Genomic DNA, 25,943 nt, shown 5'->3' with positions numbered 1-25,943 from the left:
ATATGTTAATTGAAAATTTATGCGTAATCATAAAAGGTTTTAATAAAATTCAACTTAACATTAATAAATCATAATAATTGTTATGACCGGTTGGAATAATAAATAATACGACACAGAATGTACATAGATACATATGTGTACATACTTTAATGTATTGTAAAGTTAATCGATCTGGCAAATGAGTGGCTCATATTGAAAAGGTCCCCTGATTGAAGGTCTTCGAACGATCTTTAACTATTTAAGTTGGAAGTTTCTCACACATGCCAAGGTTACTTAATATATGTATGCATATATACATAAATAAATATATATGTGTGTGTGTGTGTGTATACATATATAACGTAATGTGCCAGCTGAATGTGAATTAAATTCACCGTATTATGTTTCATTTCAATTACGACGATGGCATATTATAATCTAGGATGAAATCATCGTGTCTCGATGATGAAAGGCCATTGAACGAACGACGTTTATGTATACATAAATACATACATACATACATACATACATGAATACGTGTATTAAAAAAACACGTGGGTGCAAATTTCGACATACAATCTGTATACAAAATACAAATAAAAGTGTTGAATAAGAAATGTTTTGTTAAAAAAAATAGAAAAAAAAAAGAAATATACAAATATACATCTCGATAAAAAAATATAACGTGATATAATATTAAATAAGAGAATAAATTTATAAACAAGAATATCCTATTTATTGACCCCCCATCATCAACCCCATGTAAAATCATTTATCTTTCTACACGTGTCATATCCGATTAGGAAAGTTATTCGAAACAATTGTTAGAATCGAATTTTATTCGATTTCTTCTTTGTTTTTTTTTTTTTTTTTTTGTCGAGTTTAATATCAGGAATAAATAAATATACGAGTCCGTTATATTTGAGAAAATACAACACCATTTTAAATAATAATAATAATTTAAGGTTTTTTTAACGATATTTAAAAATATTGATTAGATGTATATGTAATTTTATTTCTAAGAATTGTGGACATATGAAAAAAAAATTTACAAATAATACTAATAATTAATTAATACGATCTAAAAATGTAATAATAACATTTAATAATAATCTTTTCAGGATCAGTAATCCACTGACTTTTTTTGATTGTAAAACATCTAAAATAAGTGTACAATACATAATCAACGCTTTGATAAGATATATGAATAATATATAACAATAATAATAATTACGCAATATCTTACACACAAGTAGGATTCTCTATCTCTCGTTATTTTAAAAACATATATTAATAATAATTCGTTTATTTATCGAACAAACCAGAAATGTGCAACAGTAATAACATTTTTTAAGATAAAGATAATAATTCGTTAACGTAATATTATTATTATTATTATTATTATTACACCTGTAATAATCAACCGACAAAATCGTACAAATATTTTCTTTCACAATTCTAAATGAAATACATACATATATATATATATCATTAAAAAATTATCATTAAAAAATTGACAGAAAAATAATAAAACGAGATGGTTTTTGCAAGAGTAGGAAAAAAAGGAAAAATATGCAGATTTGCATATTGAAAAAATTTGCGAAGAAAAACAAAATGTGTGCATAAAAATACAAATAATATATATAAAGTTTTGATCGATAGTAAATAAAAAAAAAAAAAAACACCAGAATTATTATTTCGAATCTTTCTTACGCAAATTATCTCATAATTTCGATATTTTCTCTACATCTAACTGTTCTTTAACTAACAACAATAAGAGTAGAGGAAAACTGGGTGTTGAGGGGGGTGTAAGGGGGGCCAGACACGTTTAGGAATAACATGTTGACTAAGCCAAAAAAGCCTACGACGAAAAGAAGAAGGTGACGACAATGCTAAAATAAAATCATTCGTTCAACGTTTTCGGGGTCGTTCACGTTTTATTATTATTTTGTTATATTTATTCGTACAAAATAAAATATATAATTTATAATGTAATACAACAATGACGATATATGATCATGATCATCATTATAATAATAATAATCATCTTATCGAAGGTTTTGTCTCTCGAGGACAACGGAGTCAAGGTAAAAACATGATTTTATTAATCCAACTCGCAAACGTTTTCTTATTCTTTTTATTCTATCGAATCGAAAATAACCTTGGAATTTTTAACCATAGCTTTCGTCAATTTATCATCGGTAAAAAATCATCATATTCGCGATTAAATGAAAATATGATTTTATTAAGAAATATTCTAAAATTTATAAGACTTTGTGTGTGCGTGTGTGTGTGTGTGTTGTATATTTCAAAATTTGAATTAATTTAAATTTAAAATATAAAAAATGAATTATATTATATTCGTGATCATGATCTCTCTGATCTGATCTGAGATCAGATCTCTTTTTATTGTCGGACATTTTTCTTTTTGTTTGTTTTTGTTATTGGACTTATAAAACTCATAAATTTCAAAAGAAACGGCACAAATAAAAGATAAAAGATGGATAAATCAGAAAAACTAGTACGAATCGTAAATATTGGTATAATGTTTTTGTGTGTATTTTCAAGGATAATAAAATTAATGTTTTACCCCTTTTTTTATTCCCCTCCCCTCCCCGACCCCTTTAAAGGACTGAAATCGATAAAAAGAAGTTCGTTAGGTTATTCACCGTTGTTTGGTTTTTTCTTCTTCTTTTTTTTTATTATTAAAACCGCAAACCACGATCATCGCGCACCGGTTGTTCTCAACTTTCACATGCATTTCCCTTTAAGATTATATTAGGTTTGATCTTGAAATACTGACCGTCGTAATATTTCTAATTAAAACACAATACATTTATATAATAAATACATTGTCATAATTAAAATTAAACGAAAAAAAAATTAATTCGATTAAATTAATCTCAATTAAAAATATTCGAATATAATATTGTAAGATTTGTTTATGATAATTCGGTAAACAGATAAAGAAGATATTGTTGAAGTATACGTATATGATAAAAAAAAACATTATTGTAACTCCGTATTAAATTTTTTAACACGCGACCACTATCCTTATCATGATTTTAATCTTCTTTAGCGAATTATTATGGAATATACAATATATATATATAAATGTTTTATTATTATCGTTTTATTATCGTTTAAATGAAAAAAAAAAAAACTCGGGTTATGGTTCTTTCTCTATCTCTTTTTCTCTTGTATAAGGAATCTCTTACTAATGTGAATTAAATAAAGAAAAATATTATACACGTAGTACGTAGAAAGACTACTATATTGATAAGAAGTACTCGTTAAGTGTAATTAAACGATAAATTGTTATCCGATACATCAAATTACTGTCATGGCATTTTATACATAACGATATCGTTCGACGAAATAAAGGATCACGATAAGAATCAACCTTTAACAGACTGCAACAATATATAATATTTAATTATCTCACTTTGAGAACACGTATCTGTTCTTTTTTTTCTTTTTTTTTTTTACATCCTACCTGTTTGCCGTAGGTACAAATTTCTTACTCGATTTTTAAATTAAACGCGAGTCCGTGGTTTTTTTTTTTCTTTTTAAACAAACGTGATTGAGAATGATTCAATAAAAGAAAAGAAAATAATAAAAAAGTATTGTAAAAATTAAATAATAGAATATTTAAAAAGAATTTGCGTCGGAATTAGACGATTATTTTTCTTTCAGATTTTTGTGTTCACATCAATTTTTAATAAAAAAAAAAAAAAAAAAAAGTATATCGTTGCAAATCAAAATTTTTATACCCATTTCATATAATAATCGGACAATTACGAATTTCACGTCGACAATATGTGACAATATTATTACGTAAATATTACGTTATATTAAGTAAATGAATGAAAAGAAATAATAATAATAATAATATCGCATGCGTATATGCGAAAAGATAATTATTTTATTTTCTTTTCTTTTTTTTCTTTTTCTTTTCTTATCTCAGACGTCCGCGTACAGGCCTGAATTTTTTGCGTGTCTTTAAATTCGCAATCATTATCATCGTGATTTATATACAAGCTAAGCCGGTTATCCTTGGAGACGACTTTCTATCGAAAGAAACAAAATTTTGTCTTTAATTCATTCATTGATCTCACCAATCCCGATATTATTAGGTCATTCCAAAAGTTTCTTTCAAATTATTTTTTTTTTTCTCTTTTCTTTTTTTGTTTTTGTTTTTACACGAACGAGGTATTTTTTACTGACACGAGTGATATAAGAAAATGTAAATAATTAATAACTAATTATATATTAGATGTGTTATAACATTTAAAAAAAAAATAATAATAATATAATAATATATGAGATAATGTAAAATTTATGTAATTGTTAAATAATGCAAGCAACTTTTTGCAAAACGATTTAAATATATGAGATAAAAAACGAAATAATAATAATAATAATAATACTTTTTGATTTTGTCAGCTATAGCATGATTTGTCTTTATTATGAAAATTCAAACCGTGAATCCAATCGAATTGTTTTAAACGATTAGTATTCCTCTGTTTTATCTCTTTCAGTGAAACAGAGAGAAATTATTTTTTCGCGGGAAAAAGAAAAATAAACTAGAACATCGTCTATGTCAAAACGGGAAAACTAACGTTTATATCCGTGTGCGATTTAGTTAAGGAAAAAAAAAAAAGAAAAGAAAAAAAAAATATAATAAAAATAAAAATCAAACTGTTAACTATATTTATTTGCACGCGCGTTCTCGCGATTCTCGTATAATATTATCGTAGTAAAAATATATCTTTCGCAATGAGTATAACAAAAAAAAAAAAAAGAAAAAAAAAAAAAAAAAAAATTCTTCGAATAATATCATCAATACGTGCACGAACGAATAATTCTTGCTTTCTTACATATATATATATATATATATACACATGTATACATATGTATATATATATTGATAGCCAATAATGTCGTTTCATCATACTTCATAAATCCAATTCTATCGATGTTCATTTCAATGAACGTTGGAATCTTTGAACGAGCGCCAAATTAATTCAAAACAAAAAATAAAAAAAAAAGGAGAAACTTCAATCGATGTTATTTATCGAAAGAGTATCAGTTATGTTATCGTTTTCTAACGTAATAAACAAATTTCGTACTTTATACGTTGTTTTCAATATTTTAAACGAAACATTAAATTAATTTACAGTGGAAAGAAAATGGACAAGTAAAAGAAAAAAACACAAAAAAGAAGGGGGTTGTTTTTTTTTTTTTTTTTTTTTTTTTTTTAATTTTTTTTTTACCTTTTTTTTTTTTTTTCTGCAATTCTCAATCCAACTTTTTCTTCAATGAATAATATAATAACCGGTAACCCATGGATATCGGCAAGATATTGTTACCCGTCGTTGTTACTCGTTAACACACGTACCGCGCGTTCGGATGTTTCCGTGAGACTGAACCAAAGTAATAAACGAACGCACAGCTGATGCGCCAAACGAATACTTACTACTACTACACTTACAATTAACCCGGCTTACTTTGCTATTCGTGCACCTTCGCTATTGCTCGAGTTTCCGATTCAGTTTCTTGGCATCATCGAAAGTGGTAAGACAGGTCGATGTGCAGCAGCAACAACTGCAGCAACTGCAGTAGACGACTCATGTGAACGAATAAAGAAAGAAAGAAAAACAATCTTTCGTCATTCTCGTTCGTCGTGGACCCTTTTTTCAACTTCCCCCTCCCCCTCCACCCAGCCCTCGCAGTCCTGAAAAATAAAAACGTCAAATCGAATGAATAAACTTATTTTATTGTTTTTTTTTTTTTGTTTTAATTATTTATCTAGAGTCGTGTTCGTTGTTTTATATTCAATTATTTTTAATAATTTATATCATTAGTTTATAATTAATAGAGTTATCTGTATAAAAGTGGTATTAAAATAATGCGATAATTGATAATTGATTGTATCAATGGATAGAAAAAATGTATTGTTGGGAAATAGTACAAAAATCATGTTAATAAATAGAGTTGAAAAGATCTATGCTCGTTTTTAAAACTCGATACAATGAGATGTAATTTATTGAGACAGTTCGTAACGATCGGTATATCGATGAAAATTTTCCATTAATACGAAATCTTCAACTGATTCATACTTTTTTTTTAATAGATTTTTACGTCGAATAACTAATGACCAACGTTTACGAGGGAATAAATTATTAATTTACATTAATCATTTTATCATATTTTATGATATATTATCGCATTTTTAATCTAATCTAAACACCAATAATCAGAATATTACTTTCCTATTATCATTTAGTTTTATAATTTTTCTTTCCTCCGATATGGATAATAAAAATCATAACATCCTTTGTATCATCTGTCATCGCGATGACATCATTACCGTGCATCCCCCGCATGACATGCATTTCCGTGTGTGTTCCTACAATTATACCATTAATTTATTTAAAATAACTCTCTTGACTGGTTTATTTAAATTTAACTCTTTACCTTGTGGAATAAAATTAACGCGAGATCCAATTAGAATGATTTTAAGAAACGTTTCTTTTTTCCTTTTATTCAAATATTTACGTTTGATTGTAGTGTTTATAAATGGAAAATTTTTCAAATAAATCATTCAATTTTACAATACTCTTACTGTCGTAATTTACTTTGTAATGTACACACAAACAATGTGCATACATTTTTATATTTTTTCTGTATCATCATATATTGTATAAGATTTATGATTAACGTACGAATGTCTTTGAATTATTAGACGGCGAGAGAGAGAGAGAGAGAGTTGAATTTTACGGAAGCTACTCGTTAGGAATAGTTGGCCGCAAGACGAGAGTCTCCGAGAGTGTAGAATTGATTTTATTTTGTGTGTTTAAAGTCTACTATTTAGAGGTGGCTGCCAACATACGTACTTTGGGAATGGAATCTAAAATAGCCAAGCGTATTGCTCTACCTGGTCAGTGACCGGTAAGTTCTACGGTCTCCGGTAATAACGGAAACAAAGAAACGTTGTTACGAGATTATTCGAATTTTTTTTTCTAACACAGTAACGACCAACGTGTTGTTTAGTCATCGATTTGATAAGAAAACGAATTTCAGATAAACTATTCTATAGTTTTCTATTCTTTTTCTTTTTTACCAAAGCCATCAACAACAACTCGTATTTTATTTTTATCGAATTTAAAAACGAATAAACATTGAAATATTAACTATTATTACGAACAAATAAATATATATATATAATTAAACTACAGGATTTATTCTTGATTTCGAATTAAGTTACAGATTCGAAAACTAGATTTGGCAAACGATAAGTGTTATGACGCAAAGTTCGACAAGGTCAAATAGTCTGCATTAAAGAAGAAGAGCCATTCTTGCACATATTCGCCTATATACGTATATGTGTGTGTGAGGCTATATCTAAAGGATTTGATAAATCTAAATGAAGAACTACAAGTATACGATTAGTGGTTTTTTCCTGTTTGATTATTACATGTTTATATAGTATAAAAATTTAAACGAAATAAAAATATTAGAAATGCAAGCCTCAAGCGAACAATTTAACATAGAAAATAAATTAGCATCAAGCGTGTTTACGTGTGTATATTTGAATATTAGAAAAATGAAAGTGTTCTTTAATAACTGGCGGTAAGAGCGACAACGGTGAAGCGCATTTCGCTTGGATCACGTGCCATGTATTCTTTACAAACACGAACAGAATCTTCCAATAATGTTTCTCGTGTAGTTGATCCGTGATCGACAGGAGCAGGTTTTCGACCATCTAAAAATGGTCAAGTTGTTCAACTTACGTATTTAACGTTATTAATAAAATATTTAATTATTAAGAAAAATAAATTGCATACCTAGCTCGTACAACTTATCGTTCTTCCGTACAAATGCAACAAAATGATAGTACACTGGACTATCCTCTTCGGGAGCCTATATGAATGATACTTTTAATATAAAAGTATCACAAAGTTAACAAATTAATTTTATATTGTCATCAACTTGCCTCCGTTTGTCCTTCTTGAGCAGACTCTTTATGCGTATCGATGATACCCTGAGCATTAATCAAAAGTTCTCCACGTTCAGCAAAAGAAAGATCTTTTGAATCATCCAAAAACGATTTTAAAAATCCATCTTTTAGATTTATCCTGTAATACATTGAATCGTGGTACATTATATCTTCATATTTTTTATCACAAAGTAACAAAAAATATCATTAAAATTAATCTAACTTACTCTTCCATATTATTTGCCACACTATGAATTAATGCAACTGTACCACATGCATTTGAAATGATTTGTTTCATGTGATAAACCCCATCCGGTCTATCTGTTCCATTATCCTTAGATTTAGTTTCTTCATCCTCTTTGCTTTGTATTTCAGTCTAATAATGTAACGAATTATTAATTTATAATATATCATTCTTGATTGCCACATGATAAATAATATTATCAATTTAAAGATATCTATATACCTTTACTGATTCAGGATAAAGCAAAATAACAGCCAAAACTGGTCTAGGAATAACTGCCAATAAATCTGGTTCTAAACCATAGACGTCAATTATACTCCATTGTTCAGGAACACCCAATTTATGCAAAAACTATAATATCATTAAAAGACTATAAATAAAAAAATATGGAATTTTTGTAAAAATTTGAAATATAAATTAATCTCAATTGACAAGAAGATATTTTCCTGTTTGGGATATACTCATAAGCCAAGTGTTAATTAGAAAGATTGAAATTATTACACCAATGGTAGTTTTAACACACCAACTACCAAACAATAAAGTTATATATATCTTACCTTTGTCATAACCTGAAATAAACAAAAAAAAAATATAAATGTCTTTTTTTGCTAAATGTATAAACAAATGTCAAATATATAAAATAATAAATTACCTCGGGATTCGATTCTAATGGTACCCACGCCATTTTGTAACTTCACAAGTAACAATTGAACTAACTTTTATGCAATGATATTACCGGCTTATACAACCATTATTAAGTGTTAACAATCTCTCAAATTTATCTCCTTGACGTTTCAGAGGCGTATAATCAATTCGATAATATCGAATATAAAAACTTCAAATCACGGTTGTGTTTCTATGTCTAACTTCAGATAGTTTCTTGCAAATTTACATGAAAATATATATCCGCTAAAAAGAATTGTTTTATCTTATATATTACGTCTTAAAACTCTATTTTTCCATATATATGTCAATCTAATATTAATCTAATGATAAATATTGAATATACTTAAATCGATAATTCCAATCGTCGGTAACAAAAAAGTTCCTAGGCCTCAAAATATCTTGAATTACTATTTTTCGTATCAAAATTTATTCTATAATTACTAATCTATTAATTTAATCGTATCGTTTACCTTTCAACTCTTTGGATTGTAACAAAAAATAATCTTTCTTCTTATTATACCTTGACATTTAATAAATTTGACTTTTTTGGAATACAAAATTTCAAATATAGCGGCCCGTAAAGAGCTACGGAAATTCCTAGAATCAAATGGCGCAGATAGCGACAGCTTGTAGCAGCGTCTAGAAACATAATCGATACCTCGCAAAGTTCGATATTCTAGGGAATAAAACTTAAATATGAGGCGCGCGATTTAGTTAGGGATAATCTCTATTGTGCAAGTCATAAAAAGGTGCTATACAACCATTCATCAAATTTTCATTATTATTTTACATTCCTAGATTTTAAATACTACAATCACAGAGTATATAGGTTCGTTACTACAATCGTGGGTATGACCCACAAGATTATAGTAATAAAACAGGTTAGGAAACGTTATGCGTCAATATTTCATTGAAGCGAACAACTTAATGGCATGAACCAGTCCGAATTGTAGCCATTTATAATTATAGTTAAATAAAGATAAAATCACATGATAGAATAAGACTAAAGAGTAAATAACAATAATGTTCATTCAGAAAGCAAAAAATTTTTCGTTTTATTAATATGATAAAATTTATTAAAGGTAAATCGTCATAAAATGATTAAAAGTCATCTCGATAGATGTCTCGTTTACTTTAAAGTTTATAGGTTGTTAACGTCACCATAAAATTTCTTACGAATATTCTGCCACGTATTTTTATTATTTAAGTATTTATTAAAAAAAAATATTTTGACTAATAATTGTTTTCATGTTATTACTCGTTGGAAATCAAGTGTGATTTGAGAAAATCTTTTATAAAAAATGGGATCTTCTCATAGCGTTGAAATACCTGGAGGTGGTACAGAAGGTTATCATGTATTAAGGGTAAGACTGGATCTGACAGAAAATGTTAACCCTTTTACAAATTTTTTCATCAAATTACCGGTTAAAAAGAACTTTATAATTTATAAACAATTTTTTATTCTATTAAGTAGAATCGATAGAAAATAGATAGCGTATGAATACATAATAATGCTTTGAAACTCTACTGTCAGTTAAAATATGTGATACCATTAGGTTCAGGATGACTCTCCTGGACAAAAAGCTGGCTTGGAAGCATTTTTTGATTTTATTGTATCCATTGGAAATAATCGTTTGGTATGTTGATATTTCAAATTAGGTTATATGAACAATTCATCTAATAATAATAATATCAAATGATCTTTCTATTAGGATCAGGATAATCATCTTTTAAAAGATCTTCTTAAAGCTAATGTAGATAAAGAAGTAACTATTACCGTATATAGTAGTAAAACACAATCTGTACGTCATACTGTTATTGTACCTAGTATGACATGGGGTGGACAAGGATTTCTTGGTGTTAGTGTACGATTTTGTTCGTTTGAGGGTGCTAATGAAAATGTTTGGCATGTGCTTGTAAGTACAAATTAATGATATGATAAATTGAATGATATTAAATCATTTCTATATTATAGTTAAATTTTACTTTTAGGAAGTACATCCTTCTTCCCCCGCAGAACTTGCTGGTTTACGTCCTTTCACAGATTACATTATTGGAGCAGATTCTGTTTTACACGAAAGTGAAGATTTATTTACTCTGATAGAAGCTCATGAGTCTCGGCCTTTGAAATTATACGTATATAATACGAAGGATGATTCTTGTAGAGAAGTTACTATTACACCTAACACTACATGGGGTGGTGAAGGAAGGTACTTTAAAAAAGACATTAAAGTATTATAAAGATAAATAAGAATTAGGAACTTGCATAAGCGTTACAAAGATTCCAATACCAATCGATACTCTGTTATTGCAGTCTAGGATGTGGAATTGGGTATGGATACTTGCATAGAATACCTATCAGAAATATTCCTGAGACCAAGCCACGTAATTCATCGTATTACACTACGGTATTGAATACTGATTTTCAAAATTGATTATTATAATTTTATTAAAGATATTCATTTTTTTTTTATTTTATCTTTTCTAGTCTAACGTAAAAACTACTGTTCCCAATCAAATGCAAACAAATGCAACTACTACAGTTACAAGCATTCCTCCTGGATTCTCAATTCCCTCAAATTATATTACGACTGTTGATAATACTAGTAAAAATGAAACTGTCGTTACGTCGCAAGCTATTCTGCATCCTAATTTATCGCAAATAAATCCTGCTGATGCTGGAGCTACTACAACTAATCCAACGATTCATCCTTCCTCTAATCAACCTATTGTTACTACTTCATCTAGTAAGCAAATTTATTTAGATATTACTATAATTGAAAATACCTAATTTTTATTAATCATTTCTTAGGTACTGACATTTCCCATTACAAAGATAGTCCAAACATTCCTGGGATGCCAACCAGTCCACCTATTTCATCATATTCTATGGAAGGAAATGTTCCAATAGGAGTAACAACTACACCACATGCGATTACAATGCAGAGTTATAATTTACCGGGTGCACCAAATACTATTTCTTCATTACCTTTCAATGTGAAGGAATCCCAACTTGTGACAACACCTATTTCATTACCAGGAATGCCTCCCATTACCGTTAATGCAACTCTACCACAAAATCCTTCGTTTTATTCCTCTGTTCTTCATCAGAATCCATTACCAACTACTACTCCATCTCCACCTACATCGGTAACGACACAGTAACAGTTATTTCTGATTCTTCAAATGCAATCTTCTTTTGCCCTTTGATAAAATATTCAATATGTAGGTAAAATAAAATAGAACATATTACGCAATATTAAATCAATGCATTACCTATTTGTACGCGAATATAGATCATTAATGTCACAAAGATTGTATCTTTGATAAGGATTATTATGTGTCTCAAATGTCACATCATAATATGTATGAAATATTTAATATTGTACATAAATATTAGCTTAACAAAATTTTTAAAGAATACGTTTAAATAAACTTAAAAAAAGAAATTGCATAAAATATATCGCGCAGCGGATGGTGATACGTTATTATTTATAAAAATATATTTGTTCTTTCTCTCTCTCTCTCTCTCTCTCTCTCTCTTTCTCACATAATGTTCTTTCTCTTTAATAATCTAAATATTTACTTATCGCTTTATAATTAAATACGACCTTCATAAACTGACAAAATATGTAATATCAATATTTTTACATACTAGAAATTATTGTTACTTTTATCAGTTGATGATAAAAATATAATTACTTTTATCCAACGCATATAATAATACTTATTATATATTTCCTAAAATTGTAGAAATAGATTAATTATTAATTTTTAAAAATAAAAATATTCTGATAAAATTAGAATTAGAATTTTTTACAGATAATAATTAAAGTAAAATGTTCAATATAGTATATGTAATCAACTTAAAATATTAATTTATATTTCTACTAATAGCAAGGATATGTTTTATAATTTCTTTTAACTTATAAAAACTATTTTTATTATAGTTTATTTACATAGCATGTTATATAAACATCATTGAATACAACCAAAACTATGGTTTATCGATATTCATTGGTTGACATAACTACATTAATACGTATTACATAAAGAAGCATTGTATATTTTTAAATAATTATATCTGTATCGCCTAATTCTTCATCAGTAGGAAGAATAACTTTAGCAGGATCTACTACATTCATATCGATAAGTGGGAGACCATGTTCTTCTCTATACCGAAGTTGTAAATATGCTTCACGTTGTGCCCAAGAGGCTAATGATTTCAAATCAGGCTTATACATAGCTACATATGCAGTAAATATCATGCCTATTGTGACAGCAAAGAAAAATGATTCGTGCATCTTACGTCGATCATCTAACTCGTCTTTATCATCAAAACCATAGCTAACCCAAGGTTGCTTTTTCTCAGGCGATTCGATCACATTAGTAGTAGTACTATCGTTTTTTTTAGGTGATGTAGTTATTGAACGACATAACATTTTTTGCGATTTTATTAAATTTATGCCACTTCTTAAGGTATTGAAAGCACTTAGTCGGCAAATTCCAGCCATTTTATTTGGGTTTTTACTTTGAACTTAAGAGTTGTGATAAAAAATATGTCGTTGATTACAAAATTATTTTTACCAGCTGCAATTGTCAGTGTGTTATATGAATATACAATGGCATCAACTATAATTATAATTCAAATTCCATATATACATTACATGAAGAATTAATTTATTGGATATGTTTTTAAGTTATTTTCAGATTTACTTTGTATCTTTGATATATAAAAATTCTTCCTCTGATCTAATAGTACAGTACTCTAATTTCAGAGTACCCACGAATGTGGTACACATCGCTAATGAATATAGTGTATATAGGTTATTTGTTAAAATGAATTATTTCGAAAATTAATACTAATTACAAAAGTCAGTCAACAATTCTCATTCAGAAATATTTAATTATTTTATAAAACGAATAATTAAAAAAACATAAAAATCTTTAACAATTTCTATTACGCGCATTTTCAAGTATTTGATAAAATCACTTATGATTGGTTACCGTATCTTTGTAAAGTCATTCTATTGGTTAAATTTTTATTCGTATATATCTTATTGGATGAAATGTATCAACGGTTCTTATGAATAAGATTTTAAAGAAATAGAAACTTCCGACTCATAGAAATAACACTAACGAGTACCAATTTGAATTCAATCTCAATTTTAGTCGTTAGTATATGTAGTTGAATATATGAATTTAAATTAAAAAGCTCTCATATTTATATTGGATTTATGTTTTATAGTAATTTAAAATATCATTTGTAATTCATCAATCTAAACAATTATGGATTCTGATTTGGAAGAACTTGATAATTTGTTGCGTGATATTAAATTGCCATCAAGCATACGTGATCTTAGAAATCCTACAGAGGAATTTGTTATGGGTTTAATCGAAACATTTTTAAAATTGTTTAAGATTGATGTTGATGTAATTAACAAGCCCACTTTCGAGCAACAATTAGCTATATCTTCTACGGAAGATACAGATATTGTAAGCATTATTAATTTATATGTAGCAATAAAACAAATATGTGACAGGATATTTATAAAAAGTTTTTGTTTAAGTGATATTACTAGCGGTGGTAAGTACAATTATTATACTTATTGTATTATTATTGTATTTATTGAATTATTATTTATTTTTATGTTATGAACAGGCTCTAAAAGGATATGTAGAGTGGCAAAATATTTAGCAAATTTTATAGTTTATGTAAGTAATAAAGAATTGGATATCCAAGGCCTTATTAATAAAATACATAGCAAAGTTAAACAGTTGGAAGAATTGAATGAAAAAAATCAAAATATACAAACGTTAATAAATGAAAAAAATGTGAACACTTCCAGACAATTAGCCTTAAAGGAAAAGGTATTATTCAGTTAGAAATGTTTTATTAGATAGATATTAATAAATGAAATTGACAAGATACTTGTTTATGACAACATAAATATTTTAGTACAAAATGGAAATAGAGCAATTGCGTTCAGTTCTCGACAATAATGAAACAAGCAAACTTGAAATACAAGAAGAGATGTTGAGTATAGAAGAGGAGAGAAAAAAATTATTAGAAGAATATAATGCTCACAAAGTTGAAACTAACAGGGTACATATGCGTATAGTTATTTTTTATATTATCATTATATAAAAGTTAATATTTTATACACAATTTTTAGCTCGACAAAACGATAGCAGAATTAAAATTAGAAGTAGTTACCTCTCCGGAAGAATATTCAACTCGTTTGTGTGATTTAGAACAACAACATGAAGAAAAAATTGAAGAGAGAAAAATGTTGGAAAAAACGTTTCTAACTAAAAAAGAATTGGAAAAGAAATATGAGAATTTGTTATCCCTTGTGCAAAAACAATATGAGATGATCTCAGAGATAAAGGATATACATGAATGCTTACAGTATGTTTTGTATATGTCTTTAAGTTTTATGAAATTATATTTATTTGGTTTCATCATTAAACACGAGTAGAATTTATTATATGTACGATTTATAGGAAGAATATTATTCAAGGCGAAAGTCTTCAAAAGCAAGTTGATACCATGGAAATTCATATTACTGAATTAAATAAAAAACACAAAGATCAAGAAGATAATCAAGGATCTACTATCGATGAGATTCTTACCCAAACCAAAGAAAGATTAAACGCAGTTCGTGAATTGCAAGCACAATTATTGAGGTACTTAAAATTATTAAGTGCAACATTTTGTTGTGGTATATGTTCAATAATTATAAATATTTTTTTTATAGTAAAAAACAAGTAACACTAAGTGAATTAGAAAATAAGAAACGAGTATATAACGACGTAGATATGGAAATAAAGACATTTCAAGATCTTATAAAAAAGGTAGAAGAAGAAACAACTACTTTTATAAAGAATTGTCAAGAACTATATAATCATGAAATACGGAATGTAAGTAAGATTAATTATTTTTATCTTTAATTTGATTAATCTTCGGGAGAATATAACTAATGAATTTATTTACATTATATCAATTTTTTATATATATTATTATATTGTAACAGGAAATCAATTTACGGAAACATTTCGACAGTGTTTGGGATAGTAGTAACTCTACTAATAAGTGCATATAATATTTTAGAATAATCTGTATATAAAAAGACATTTGAAAATAGTTTTAAAGAATAAAAATTCTTATTATTTATTTTTATTTTTCGTTTTAATAGAATGGTTAAACAACAAAATAACAATGTTAACATTTTTATAAATCAATTACAATACAGTAAAGAACAAAGTTACATAAATTCAAATATATATATATATATATTTAATATTCCCTGTGACACTTTAATTAATAATTTTATTTTTAGACGCGATAAACAACTAATTGATTTAATATAATATTCCTAAAGAAGGAAATTGGTTAATATGTAAGTAGGTAATGATTGTATATTTCCATGTGTTTTAATATATTGTAATGGTACGCTAAAATATAATTGTAATTTTATAATAAAATAAAATAAATAAGAAAATAAAGAAATACATTTCTATAAAGGTTACATAATTCCAAGAAATTACTAGAACAGAAAAACAAAGTAACAGAAAGATAATAGTAGAAGTCATATGAATAATTTAAACTATAAGCAAAACGGAGAACATTTATGTATTAGATAAGAATTATTAATAGTGTATAAAAAGAGGAGATAATCTTATCTACCTAATAAAGAAACAAAGGAAACTGTAATTTTTTTGGTCGTTTCCTTTTTACTCTCTGCCTGTCGTACTTTTCATATTCTACACGAATCTTGTATCACGATAACACTTAGAGCAATAAGTTAGTTTAAGTGAAGCGTTATAATACTTCTGAATAAATCATTTATGTAGAGTTTAAATACCATTAACATTATGTGACTTATTATGTATATTATATACAATTGTGTATACATATTAACATTTACATCTCTATTATTATAATTCGTTAACAAAGAAAATTTGATAATAATAACACGAATGAGAATTAATATATGAATTATCATTTTCTCCGATAACTCTGTTTGTACTTACACATGTCAATAAGAGTAATTATTAATTATATTTTATATATATATTTAATATTTAATAAGTGCATTGCTGTATTCAGTGCTACGTTTTTCAACATGATTACTAATTATGTACAATTTATTTGTCACGTGCAAATACATTCTTTTCATATAATGCATTGTACAAGAAAGTGTATTGTATGTACGTATCATTAGACAGACTTTTGTGAAAAATGAATTTGTGTTTAATAATACCTTTATAGAGTATTATGTTATAAAATGAATCAGTTCTCCCCATTAACTATTGTTTGTACAAGTTTGACAAACATCTTAAACATATAATTATAATTTTAGGATATTTTTTTACATACAGCTTCTATACTATTTTTCCTTGACCACAATTTGTGTTGCAATAATAAATTACTATCAACAGTTTTACAGTATTTAAGTTGCTCAATTCTTAAAATATTAGTTCTTTTTCTCATAGGTAACATCATCATGTGAAGTATTGAAAGTGCATACATTAAACAACATATAACAGATTAAAATGAAGAAATATAATCGAGATTGGATGATCAATGTTTCTACACTATTTCAAATGGCAGTGATATGGGTAACTCAGATATTATTTCTTGCTTGTTTAAATAAAATAATATCAATATATGTAATATAATTTAAATTTGATATCTTTATGAATTAATATTAATTAGGCTTTGAGACATAGATACATTTACGAAGTATAGAAATTATACATCTTTTCAAATTTATAATCAATAATTTTCTTTGAGAATAATCTTATAGTGTTCTTTTTCTTTTTTAATTCCGAAGCATTATAATGAATTGTTAAAATATTTATTGCTATTTTTTTATATTAAAGTTAATATGTAAGACGAAATCCTTTGACTGTTTTCTTAACACGTACAAAATGAAATAGTTTTTGTCTTGTTTCTCTTAGTAATATAATACAGTTTCTCAAATACATGTAAAAGTAAATGAAAAAATAGTGGCTCACCAATTTTTTCAATAATATTTACATATATTTATCTAAATTTGTGTTCATGTGTATCATCATATCCATACATTTCTATATATTTTCATCATTTGATGTTGGATATTTTGTACATGTTTCAAATGCAAAGAAAAAGAATATATTACATAAATTAACTAGAAATATCATTTATGTGTAAAAAAATACTACAAAATAGTTAATTAAATTCTAATTTTTGTAAACTATAACAATTTAATATATATTATCTTGTTTTATGATTTTAATATTGCGTCTTTTTCCCAAAATATCTTTGCAGCAGGAAACTAGCTAATAAGTGACTTTTTTTTGTCCCTTTTTCTTTCTTTTTCTATTTTTTCTTTTTTTTAAATTCTTATCCAATAATACAATATATTTTTTGTTGACCAATAGATAGAACAGGATCATATGGCAGAATATAACTTCCATGTAATATTGCCAACTTTTTATCAAGTCAAGCATGTAATTAATTTCTTTAACTTCTACTTTATTATCTATCTCTGTCGAATTTTAAAAATATTTATTGATTGCAAAAAACCCCATATCCAAGTGTTTTTTTTTTCCGGTTTTTATGAGTCAAATTATTTCATAGTAAATATACTATAACTCGTTAACAACAATATATTTTCATATGATAATACATTTTCATTATACTTATTAATAACATAATGCAGCATACAGTCTTATGGGGGCGAAAGTTCTAAGCCCAAACTAAAACCCTTTAAGTGTTATATTTGTTATAGGATTTAATGAAAACATTTCCTTTGTACACTTGTACAACACTTAAAGAGTTAAAGCACTTATTTTTTGTATCTTTATTATTTTCTTTTTTTATTTTCTTTTTTTTTTTTTTTTTTGATTGAAAAAAGAACTACTATAAGTAATGAAATAAAAAAATTGTTCATTTTTATAAATACAATAGCAATATGACGTTACAAAGCCAAAATACACCAATAGTCTTAACAGTTAAAATCATACAGAATTCTACTGCAGTAATGCTATTTATATACGAAGAACCTAAATTTTGTTACATTTGTTATTCAATTGTTTAATCATTTACTCACAATCAGTATTAAATCTTATATCAATTTCATATTGTCTCGAATCAATGAATAAAATAAATTCATAGGAATTAAGAACAAGCAATAAAAAGCGAATTAATTAAAAATAAATCATTAATAACTTATGATATGTTAACTTGTTTTGAATATTATAATATTAACATTTGATAGTGAAAAAAAGCACGTTTATATATAATGATACTTTGATTTTATCAAGACAATTTTCTATTAAATATCAGATACATAAAATTTAATGCATGTGTATAAAAATGACAGAATATGTATATTAAGAAAAAATAAGAAAGCAAAAAATAATAAATTTAAATCATATATTAATAAGTACTACAATCCATTCTGAGTTAAATATCATTTAAATAAATAAAACAGTTTTCTCTTTTTTTTTTTTTAGAAAAAAAAAAAAAAAAAAAATAGAATCTTAATAATTGCCTATTTTAACAATTTATCTTATAAGAATAACTTAATATAAAATGCAATAACATTTTGAGCATTTAATACTCAATAATGTTCTAATTATAACTTGTGTGTAAATCATTATAATATATTGCTTAGATGAATATTTATTTCTGTTACTATTGTTTTATATATAAAAAAAATAACACAAAAGTACAGATATTTTTTATTAAAAATATAAATTTTGGTTTTGAGATTAACATTACTGCACATTAGAATACCTTACTCTATAAATAATGCTTGACTTTATAAATTATTCTTTGCAAAATCAACGTATGTCATATAAATTAAGTAAATATATAAATGAGAAAACATTAAAAAGCATAAGAAGCAAATAGAACATATAATATATAGAAAACAAATTATATATGTATATTACAATGACAAAGTTTATCAATATTAATTTTAACAAAAGAAAATACAACATTAATTCATTGTTCCCTTCCCCATTTTTAAACTAATTGTAGAGATCAATGAAGTAGTGGGCTGTTTTCTTCTAACAAGAAATCCAATTGAACTTGTGCATTTTACAATCTGTAGTACCTGTATTTATTGAAATCTTTCACTTATATTCTCACAGAGATATTTAATTCATTGTGGTATTAATACTAATGAGGAAATAGTTTATAGTAGCACACACATTATTAATGTGGTATTTCTATATACAAGGATAGTCAAAAGTGTTCACAGTAGTTTAGCCCACTACTATCTCTTAAGTTGACTTTTTGTTATATAGATTGTTTTTTTAATCTTGTTTAAACTGAGCTAACCTGAATTGAAGAAGTCAATGATTCTGATTCGTTATGCGCCCTTAAGTTGATAGGAGCTTCTATATTAATATTGTTGTCGCCAGTGTCCCCACTTAATCCAAGTCGTTCTCCATCCATTAAAGTAACACTGTCTGTTCCAAATGAATTATTTTCCACACTATTATTCTTCTTTCTGTTCATACAGCCATTAATACTTATATCAACTTCTGATTGTTCACTGTTTAACATCGAACTACTTCCTTTAATATTCTCTTTCGATGTATTTTGCGATCCAAGTCTCTTTTCCTTATCGCATATTGCATTAAGAGGATTCTTAGCTGTTTTTCCATCTCTTTCTTTAGGCTTCTTTCCAAGTACTGGAAAATTAGTCATTTTTGATGAAATTTTCTGATCCTTTCCTTGTCGCATCGAGCCAGCACGATTTGGTTCTATTGATTCTTGCTCTTCTGTGATAGAAACCAAATTACCTTTCCCTTCTCCACCAGAATCTTCCTTTACAACTTGAATTGGTATATCATCTGCGGAAGAAATGCAAATAGTTTCGTGTTAAATTTTGAATATACTATAGATAGATTTAATCATTCTGTATGTAAAAGATAATTCAATTTGAACTAATCAAGATTTGACATAAATTGTTCAAACTTTTACACATAATGTACATTTAATAAAATAATATTTTAAAGCACCATGTATATAAGGTATTTAATATAAGATTATGAGATTTAAGCAAATTTGTGAATAAATAAGCAAATGAGAAGAAAAATATATAGCTGAATTTGTGTGTTTTAATCTATATATACCAAATGGTTTAGGTGCATTAAACTAAATATATATTGCATTTGCATGCAGTCTCTTTGGAAACACATAATATGTGCTTTGTATATACTTGTATTCCATCACTGATGATGGATAATATTTCTGAAATAGTCATAATCTATAATTGCATAAGTTATATATTGATCATAGAAGTGGTCAGTGCTCGTATTAAATCAAATATTGTAATCGCGTGATTGGTGAACAACTTTGGCAAGATTAAGTGATCCTATATTGCAACAACATTACATTGAATACCATGTATTTGTTGATAATGCAATGGTAGTAGCAAATGTGCCTGTTGTACTGCTTCCTGTATACAAACTTTCCGACGATTCTTGAATAGCCTCTCCTAAAGCTTGTTCTTCTAATACACTATATAAATGTGTACTGGCATTTAATCTATTTTCATTATAAACCGAATCGTATATTTCTGTCGTGTCTTTCCATTGTCTCTGTTTTATACCATCTTCAATACTATCTCCAGCAACTTTTCGCTGGTCTTTATTCTTTTTAAAAGGTGATTTGTTTGGTGAGTTTTGATTGCTGCACGTGCTCCCTCGTCTGGAACTTTCCAGAGAGGTGGAAGAATGAGTTTTGCCAATATCATCCTCATCGAGAGAATTGGAAAAAGCATGCTTCCAAAGCCAACTACGGCGTTTATTACTTCCAGACGATGTTGGTTGTTGATGCTTCTCAACTTCAGTACTGTGTAACTCATCCGCAAACAATTTTTCATCCAGATCATCTAATGACACATGTGTGTAACAAATGCACATTCATTGAATTTACTTGTTTATATATAAAAATAGAAACATTGTTATAAGTTTAATTACGTATGATCAGAGATTCGTAATAATTGTGTATTTGATGTAAAAGAAAACTACTTGTTCAACATAGTAGCAGCAACAGAAAATTATTAACTTATTCAATGTTTAGAGTTATATAAAAAACACATTTAACATTGAATTATTCAGAAACGTTCATGCACCTTTTCTTCATCGTATTACATCTCTATTTACACATATTTACGTTTTTAAATTTAATATTTACATTTATATTTGTTGTATAGTAATGTTCTATGACAATGTTAGTATTAATGTTTATATATATTTGTAACTGTTGTGTATATACTTCCCTTATTTGTTAATTAAAGTACAATGTACTTTCAATTATTCATCATTTTTTAAAATAAAATAAACGTAATGAAAAAAGAAAAGAAAATTATTATCTTATATTATTTCTTTCTACGGGGATGCAAAGATAATTGAAAATATACTGTACATTCAAATCTATCAATAAATATCTGTGTAAAATATTATTATACAATATTGTCATATGTTTCTTTTTTTTTCTTCTTTGTTTTCTTTTTTTAATAATACAAAGCAATACGAAGCAAAAAAATTGTATTTTTAGACTTCTAAACAATTAACTTAACGATACAACGTATGAAAAGAAAATATATTATTTCTGGTATATACATACCTGGTAATTTTTTAGTGCGGAATGAAGCATTTGTAATCATAGATTTTGATATTGTTGGAGTTGCAGTTACAGAGGACAATGCAACACAAATACCAATAGATCCATCACTTGATTGACCTAAAATTACAAAAAAATCACATTAATAAAAATACTTAAAGGATATAATATCTTTTTATCGCAAATCAAATATTTACCAGATGGCCCAGAATTGGCAGAATTTCGTATGGCATTTGTAACCAACATTACATCAGGATACATTTCATAACACGCTCTGTTGTGTATATCCTCCACAGCTTGACTCGCTACATACCAACAATCATTGTACCTAATAACATGAAATTATTTGATAGTTAATAATTACTAACTTATTTACACGTTAAGTAATAGAAGAGTTTAATAGATGGCATATATACATTGCAAAATAAACTGCTTGAAGAAATTCGAGAAGAAATTGAGTTGAAACAGGTATGCGTGGCAAAAGTCTTGGAACAAAACTAGATTCGCTGCCATATGAAGATCGTTGATGGTGTCCCGGTTTCGTGAAACCTTGAGTAACAAGCCTGTGACAACATATAGTTTATGATTAATTATTTCATAATAAAACCTTCATAACAGCTCCAATGAAATAATACTCAAGCTGATAGTTACTTTAGATTTAGAATCTTATTAATCAAGCTTACTTTGTTGCAACTTTGCACAATTGCTCCAAAGCAAACTTATTTATATAACCCAGTTGTTGGTTATAAATGAAAAGTAGAGCGGTCATCACTTTTAATCTATTTTGAGCATTCAGAGTTTCTACTTGACGTAAAGGGCCCCAACTAACAAGTTTTGTATTGCATTCTTCGAAACGACGTACTGCACTTTCTGTTAAGGAAGCTGGTGTCAAGCTTGCTGGCTACTCAACATAAAATTTATATATATATATATGTATAAGAACATTTAATTGGATACATTATTATATATTTTTTATATTTTAAGTTACCGTTAATTTATATATATATATATGATTTTTTATTTGTAATTTATCTGCAATAACTATATTTCGTATTATCATTTTTAATAATCAAAAATTGGTATTCATATATTAATGTATATTTTTAAAAAACAACAAAAAATTTGTATACCTCGTGATATATAGATAGCATAGCGAGAGATGGTAATCGAAAAGAAACCGCCTTTTGTTGTCCAGATTTATCCACTACTTCGAGATTATATAACCCAATTAGAAGAGTTTCAACTGTGCGGCAATTCTATATTAAATATAGCAATAAATTATTTATAAGTTTTAAATAATTAGAAAAGTCAACAGAAAGAAAACAATTAGAAATGTTTAATACGTTCTTTTGTATACTAATAATAATTGTAGTTACACGCATTTTTATATAATTAATTAATTATACAGACGTATGTGTAATTAAAATATTATTTTCTTATTAATCAAAAAAGTAAATTGAGATAAAAATGAAAATATATATTATTTTCTAAATAAGCAAATATCAGTCACAATTACTCATAATAGTACTAGAGTCTAGCAATAATACATATTTATTCTCACACAAGTTTTGAATGCTGCAATTAAGTAAGTCACATGTCATATCTTATGCATATTTCGAATGCAAATTACACCTGATCTACATTATATAACACTTTTCTTACATCTTATATGCTTGTACTTTGATCATGTAAAAAAAAATGTAGCATTGATCGTGCAAAAAAGAAAAGTAGTATTGATCATTCTACTCATAATAAAATGGAAATAATAATTAAAACTAAAGAACTAAATAATGCAATATTATTACCTTGATATCGCCATGGGCAGCAGAATTTAAATAAATAAATATCAGCGTAGGTAAAAATTGCAAAGTAAATCTTCTGAGTTCTATCTCTTGAGAACGATAGAAATCAAATAGTTGATTACAAACAGTATCTACAAGCTGAAATAAAGAATAAATAAGACAATTATAAAATGATAACAATAATTAAAATCAAGAATAATAAATATATTAATATGTAATATAAAAAATAGTAAAAATACCTGGCTATATTTGCTACGCTCTTCGAGCAATACATAAAGTGCTCTAACTATCTCATTATCTTGCGATAATGTGGTAGCAAAGGTATGAAGTTTAGAAGGTGATATATCTCCACAATCTGCCAACCATTCATTTATCAAGCTTTCTGTCATTTTCTGCTTGAACCTATTTTCATTGATAAATTAAAATTTTATTTTTAAAAATATTTAACGTTCTCGTAAAACAAAGTAAAATTCCAATAATCATTCTAATAACTTTAGATTATTAACTGTCAAATAATGTTTCACGTACCATTAAAATTAATCGTTGCCTTTAGTTCTCTAATAAATAATGTCAAATGGAAAAAAAAAAAGAAAAAAAAATGATTTTAAGTAACGTTATATTACAACTCATTCTACTATTATAAAGATAACATTATGTTTAAATAATAAGTTGATTACCGAGTTTTTAATAATGCTATCTCAGTCGAATATTAATGTCGATGTATTATTAATTATCATCGTCGTATTATTAGTCCTTATTAATGATTGCAGCTGACAGCAGCCAAGTGTATAAATTCACGTTATTAAGGTCTGAGTATTGACAAATCACTACCTTATCGATAGTTAACTCAAATCAGTTAAAATCGTGTCTAAAAATTTCTGAACAGACGTAACCCATACACATCCTGTCTAGGCTTAAATCCTACTGTACTGCCCACTATTGCTAAACTACTACAGCGCCAACTTCTTTTAATATTTTTTTTTACACTATATCTTCCATTTTTATTCGCATTTAATTTTTCTTTCATTTCTCTTCTTTTTCTTTTCTTTTTTATCTTTCTTTTTCTCTTCTCTTTTTATTACGAATATCTTTCATAAAAACTTATTACCTATATCGATCAAAAAACATGAAAAAAGTTATGATTTTTCAAATATTTCCGCCAAATTTGAAATGACACTTTCGTGAACCCAACATCCAGTTTCTTTTTGAATCCACCTTTGTGCAAATGTTTTAAAACTGCTTTAAGGTCGATCTTAATTGAAGTTGATGTAACATTTAAAGATTTAATTTAATTCAATGAAATAATATCTGAAATAAACTTGAATCACCCAAAAATAAATCTCTTGAAAAATTCAAAGTATTGATAAAATGGAAGAAGAAAAGGATTCTAATTCGATTCCTATGACATCGGAAGCAGATTTATGTGTACTATATAGAAAAATCACTTTAATATATGACACATAAGTCATATATACTTTTCTAATTAATAATTAATGATTTGTAAAATATTTATTTAAAAATAAACTATTCGTTATATCTTATGTGTGCTTTGAAACAAACGTTTTAACACTATACGAACTTTAAAAAACTAATTTCACTATATCGATACGTTAGAAT

At 26.7% G+C, this 25,943-nt stretch overlaps 5 protein-coding genes and 1 pseudogene across 7 annotated transcripts; 2 read left to right on the top strand and 4 right to left on the bottom strand.

Moving 5' to 3' along the window:
* The window catches only part of LOC106791745, a 25,993-nt pseudogene extending 20,281 nt beyond the window's left edge, over positions 1-5,712 (bottom strand).
* Positions 5,713-7,204: 1,492 nt separating this feature from the next.
* On the bottom strand, positions 7,205-9,264 carry LOC106791744 (ubiquitin carboxyl-terminal hydrolase isozyme L3). The gene is made up of 7 exons (XM_014757631.1): positions 8,878-9,264; positions 8,783-8,794; positions 8,448-8,576; positions 8,209-8,357; positions 7,979-8,120; positions 7,830-7,905; positions 7,205-7,747 (listed from the first exon to the last, which is right to left on the bottom strand). Exons 1-7 carry the CDS (start codon positions 8,908-8,910, stop codon positions 7,602-7,604), a joined length of 687 nt encoding a protein of 228 aa, XP_014613117.1. The 5' UTR covers positions 8,911-9,264; the 3' UTR covers positions 7,205-7,601.
* A 563-nt stretch (positions 9,265-9,827) lies between these two features.
* LOC106791751 (Golgi reassembly-stacking protein 2) lies at positions 9,828-12,350 on the top strand. 2 transcript variants are annotated; one of them, XM_014757643.1, is made up of 8 exons: positions 9,828-9,973; positions 10,165-10,255; positions 10,448-10,528; positions 10,604-10,807; positions 10,884-11,101; positions 11,206-11,299; positions 11,380-11,638; positions 11,704-12,350. In XM_014757643.1, exons 2-8 carry the CDS (start codon positions 10,193-10,195, stop codon positions 12,054-12,056), a joined length of 1,272 nt encoding a protein of 423 aa, XP_014613129.1. In that variant the 5' UTR covers positions 9,828-9,973; positions 10,165-10,192; the 3' UTR covers positions 12,057-12,350. The 2 variants fall into 2 exon arrangements, with proteins under 2 accessions (XP_014613129.1, XP_014613128.1); XM_014757642.1 differs by lacking the exon at positions 9,828-9,973 and having other exon boundaries at positions 10,021-10,255.
* Positions 12,351-12,810: 460 nt separating this feature from the next.
* Positions 12,811-13,717, bottom strand: LOC106791750 (NADH dehydrogenase [ubiquinone] 1 beta subcomplex subunit 11, mitochondrial). The gene is made up of 2 exons (XM_014757641.1): positions 13,559-13,717; positions 12,811-13,481 (listed from the first exon to the last, which is right to left on the bottom strand). Exon 2 carries the CDS (start codon positions 13,403-13,405, stop codon positions 12,962-12,964), a length of 444 nt encoding a protein of 147 aa, XP_014613127.1. The 5' UTR covers positions 13,406-13,481; positions 13,559-13,717; the 3' UTR covers positions 12,811-12,961.
* A 348-nt stretch (positions 13,718-14,065) lies between these two features.
* On the top strand, positions 14,066-16,168 carry LOC106791748 (probable kinetochore protein nuf2). Its single transcript, XM_014757634.1, has 7 exons — positions 14,066-14,478; positions 14,554-14,762; positions 14,851-14,997; positions 15,068-15,303; positions 15,399-15,581; positions 15,653-15,815; positions 15,929-16,168. The coding sequence occupies exons 1-7, from the start codon at positions 14,181-14,183 to the stop codon at positions 15,995-15,997; spliced, it is 1,305 nt and encodes a 434-aa protein (XP_014613120.1). The 5' UTR covers positions 14,066-14,180; the 3' UTR covers positions 15,998-16,168.
* A 2,076-nt stretch (positions 16,169-18,244) lies between these two features.
* On the bottom strand, positions 18,245-25,258 carry LOC106791746 (hyccin). 2 transcript variants are annotated; one of them, XM_014757633.1, is made up of 10 exons: positions 25,004-25,258; positions 24,566-24,728; positions 24,330-24,464; positions 23,655-23,780; positions 23,208-23,425; positions 22,941-23,087; positions 22,722-22,852; positions 22,528-22,644; positions 21,301-21,790; positions 20,496-20,747 (listed from the first exon to the last, which is right to left on the bottom strand). In XM_014757633.1, coding segments are annotated over exons 2-10 (1,515 nt in total). In that variant the 5' UTR covers positions 24,716-24,728; positions 25,004-25,258; the 3' UTR covers positions 20,496-20,746. The 2 variants fall into 2 exon arrangements, with proteins under 2 accessions (XP_014613118.1, XP_014613119.1); XM_014757632.1 differs by lacking the exon at positions 21,301-21,790 and having other exon boundaries at positions 18,245-20,747.
* Positions 25,259-25,943: the final 685 nt, after the last annotated feature.

The sequence above is a fragment of the Polistes canadensis genome, unplaced genomic scaffold (genome assembly GCF_001313835.1).
Source record: "Polistes canadensis isolate GaletaPanama2010 unplaced genomic scaffold, ASM131383v1 scaffold_338, whole genome shotgun sequence".
NCBI classification, from domain to species: Eukaryota; Metazoa; Arthropoda; class Insecta; order Hymenoptera; family Vespidae; genus Polistes; species Polistes canadensis.
This window is presented reverse-complemented; position numbering and strand designations above follow the sequence as displayed.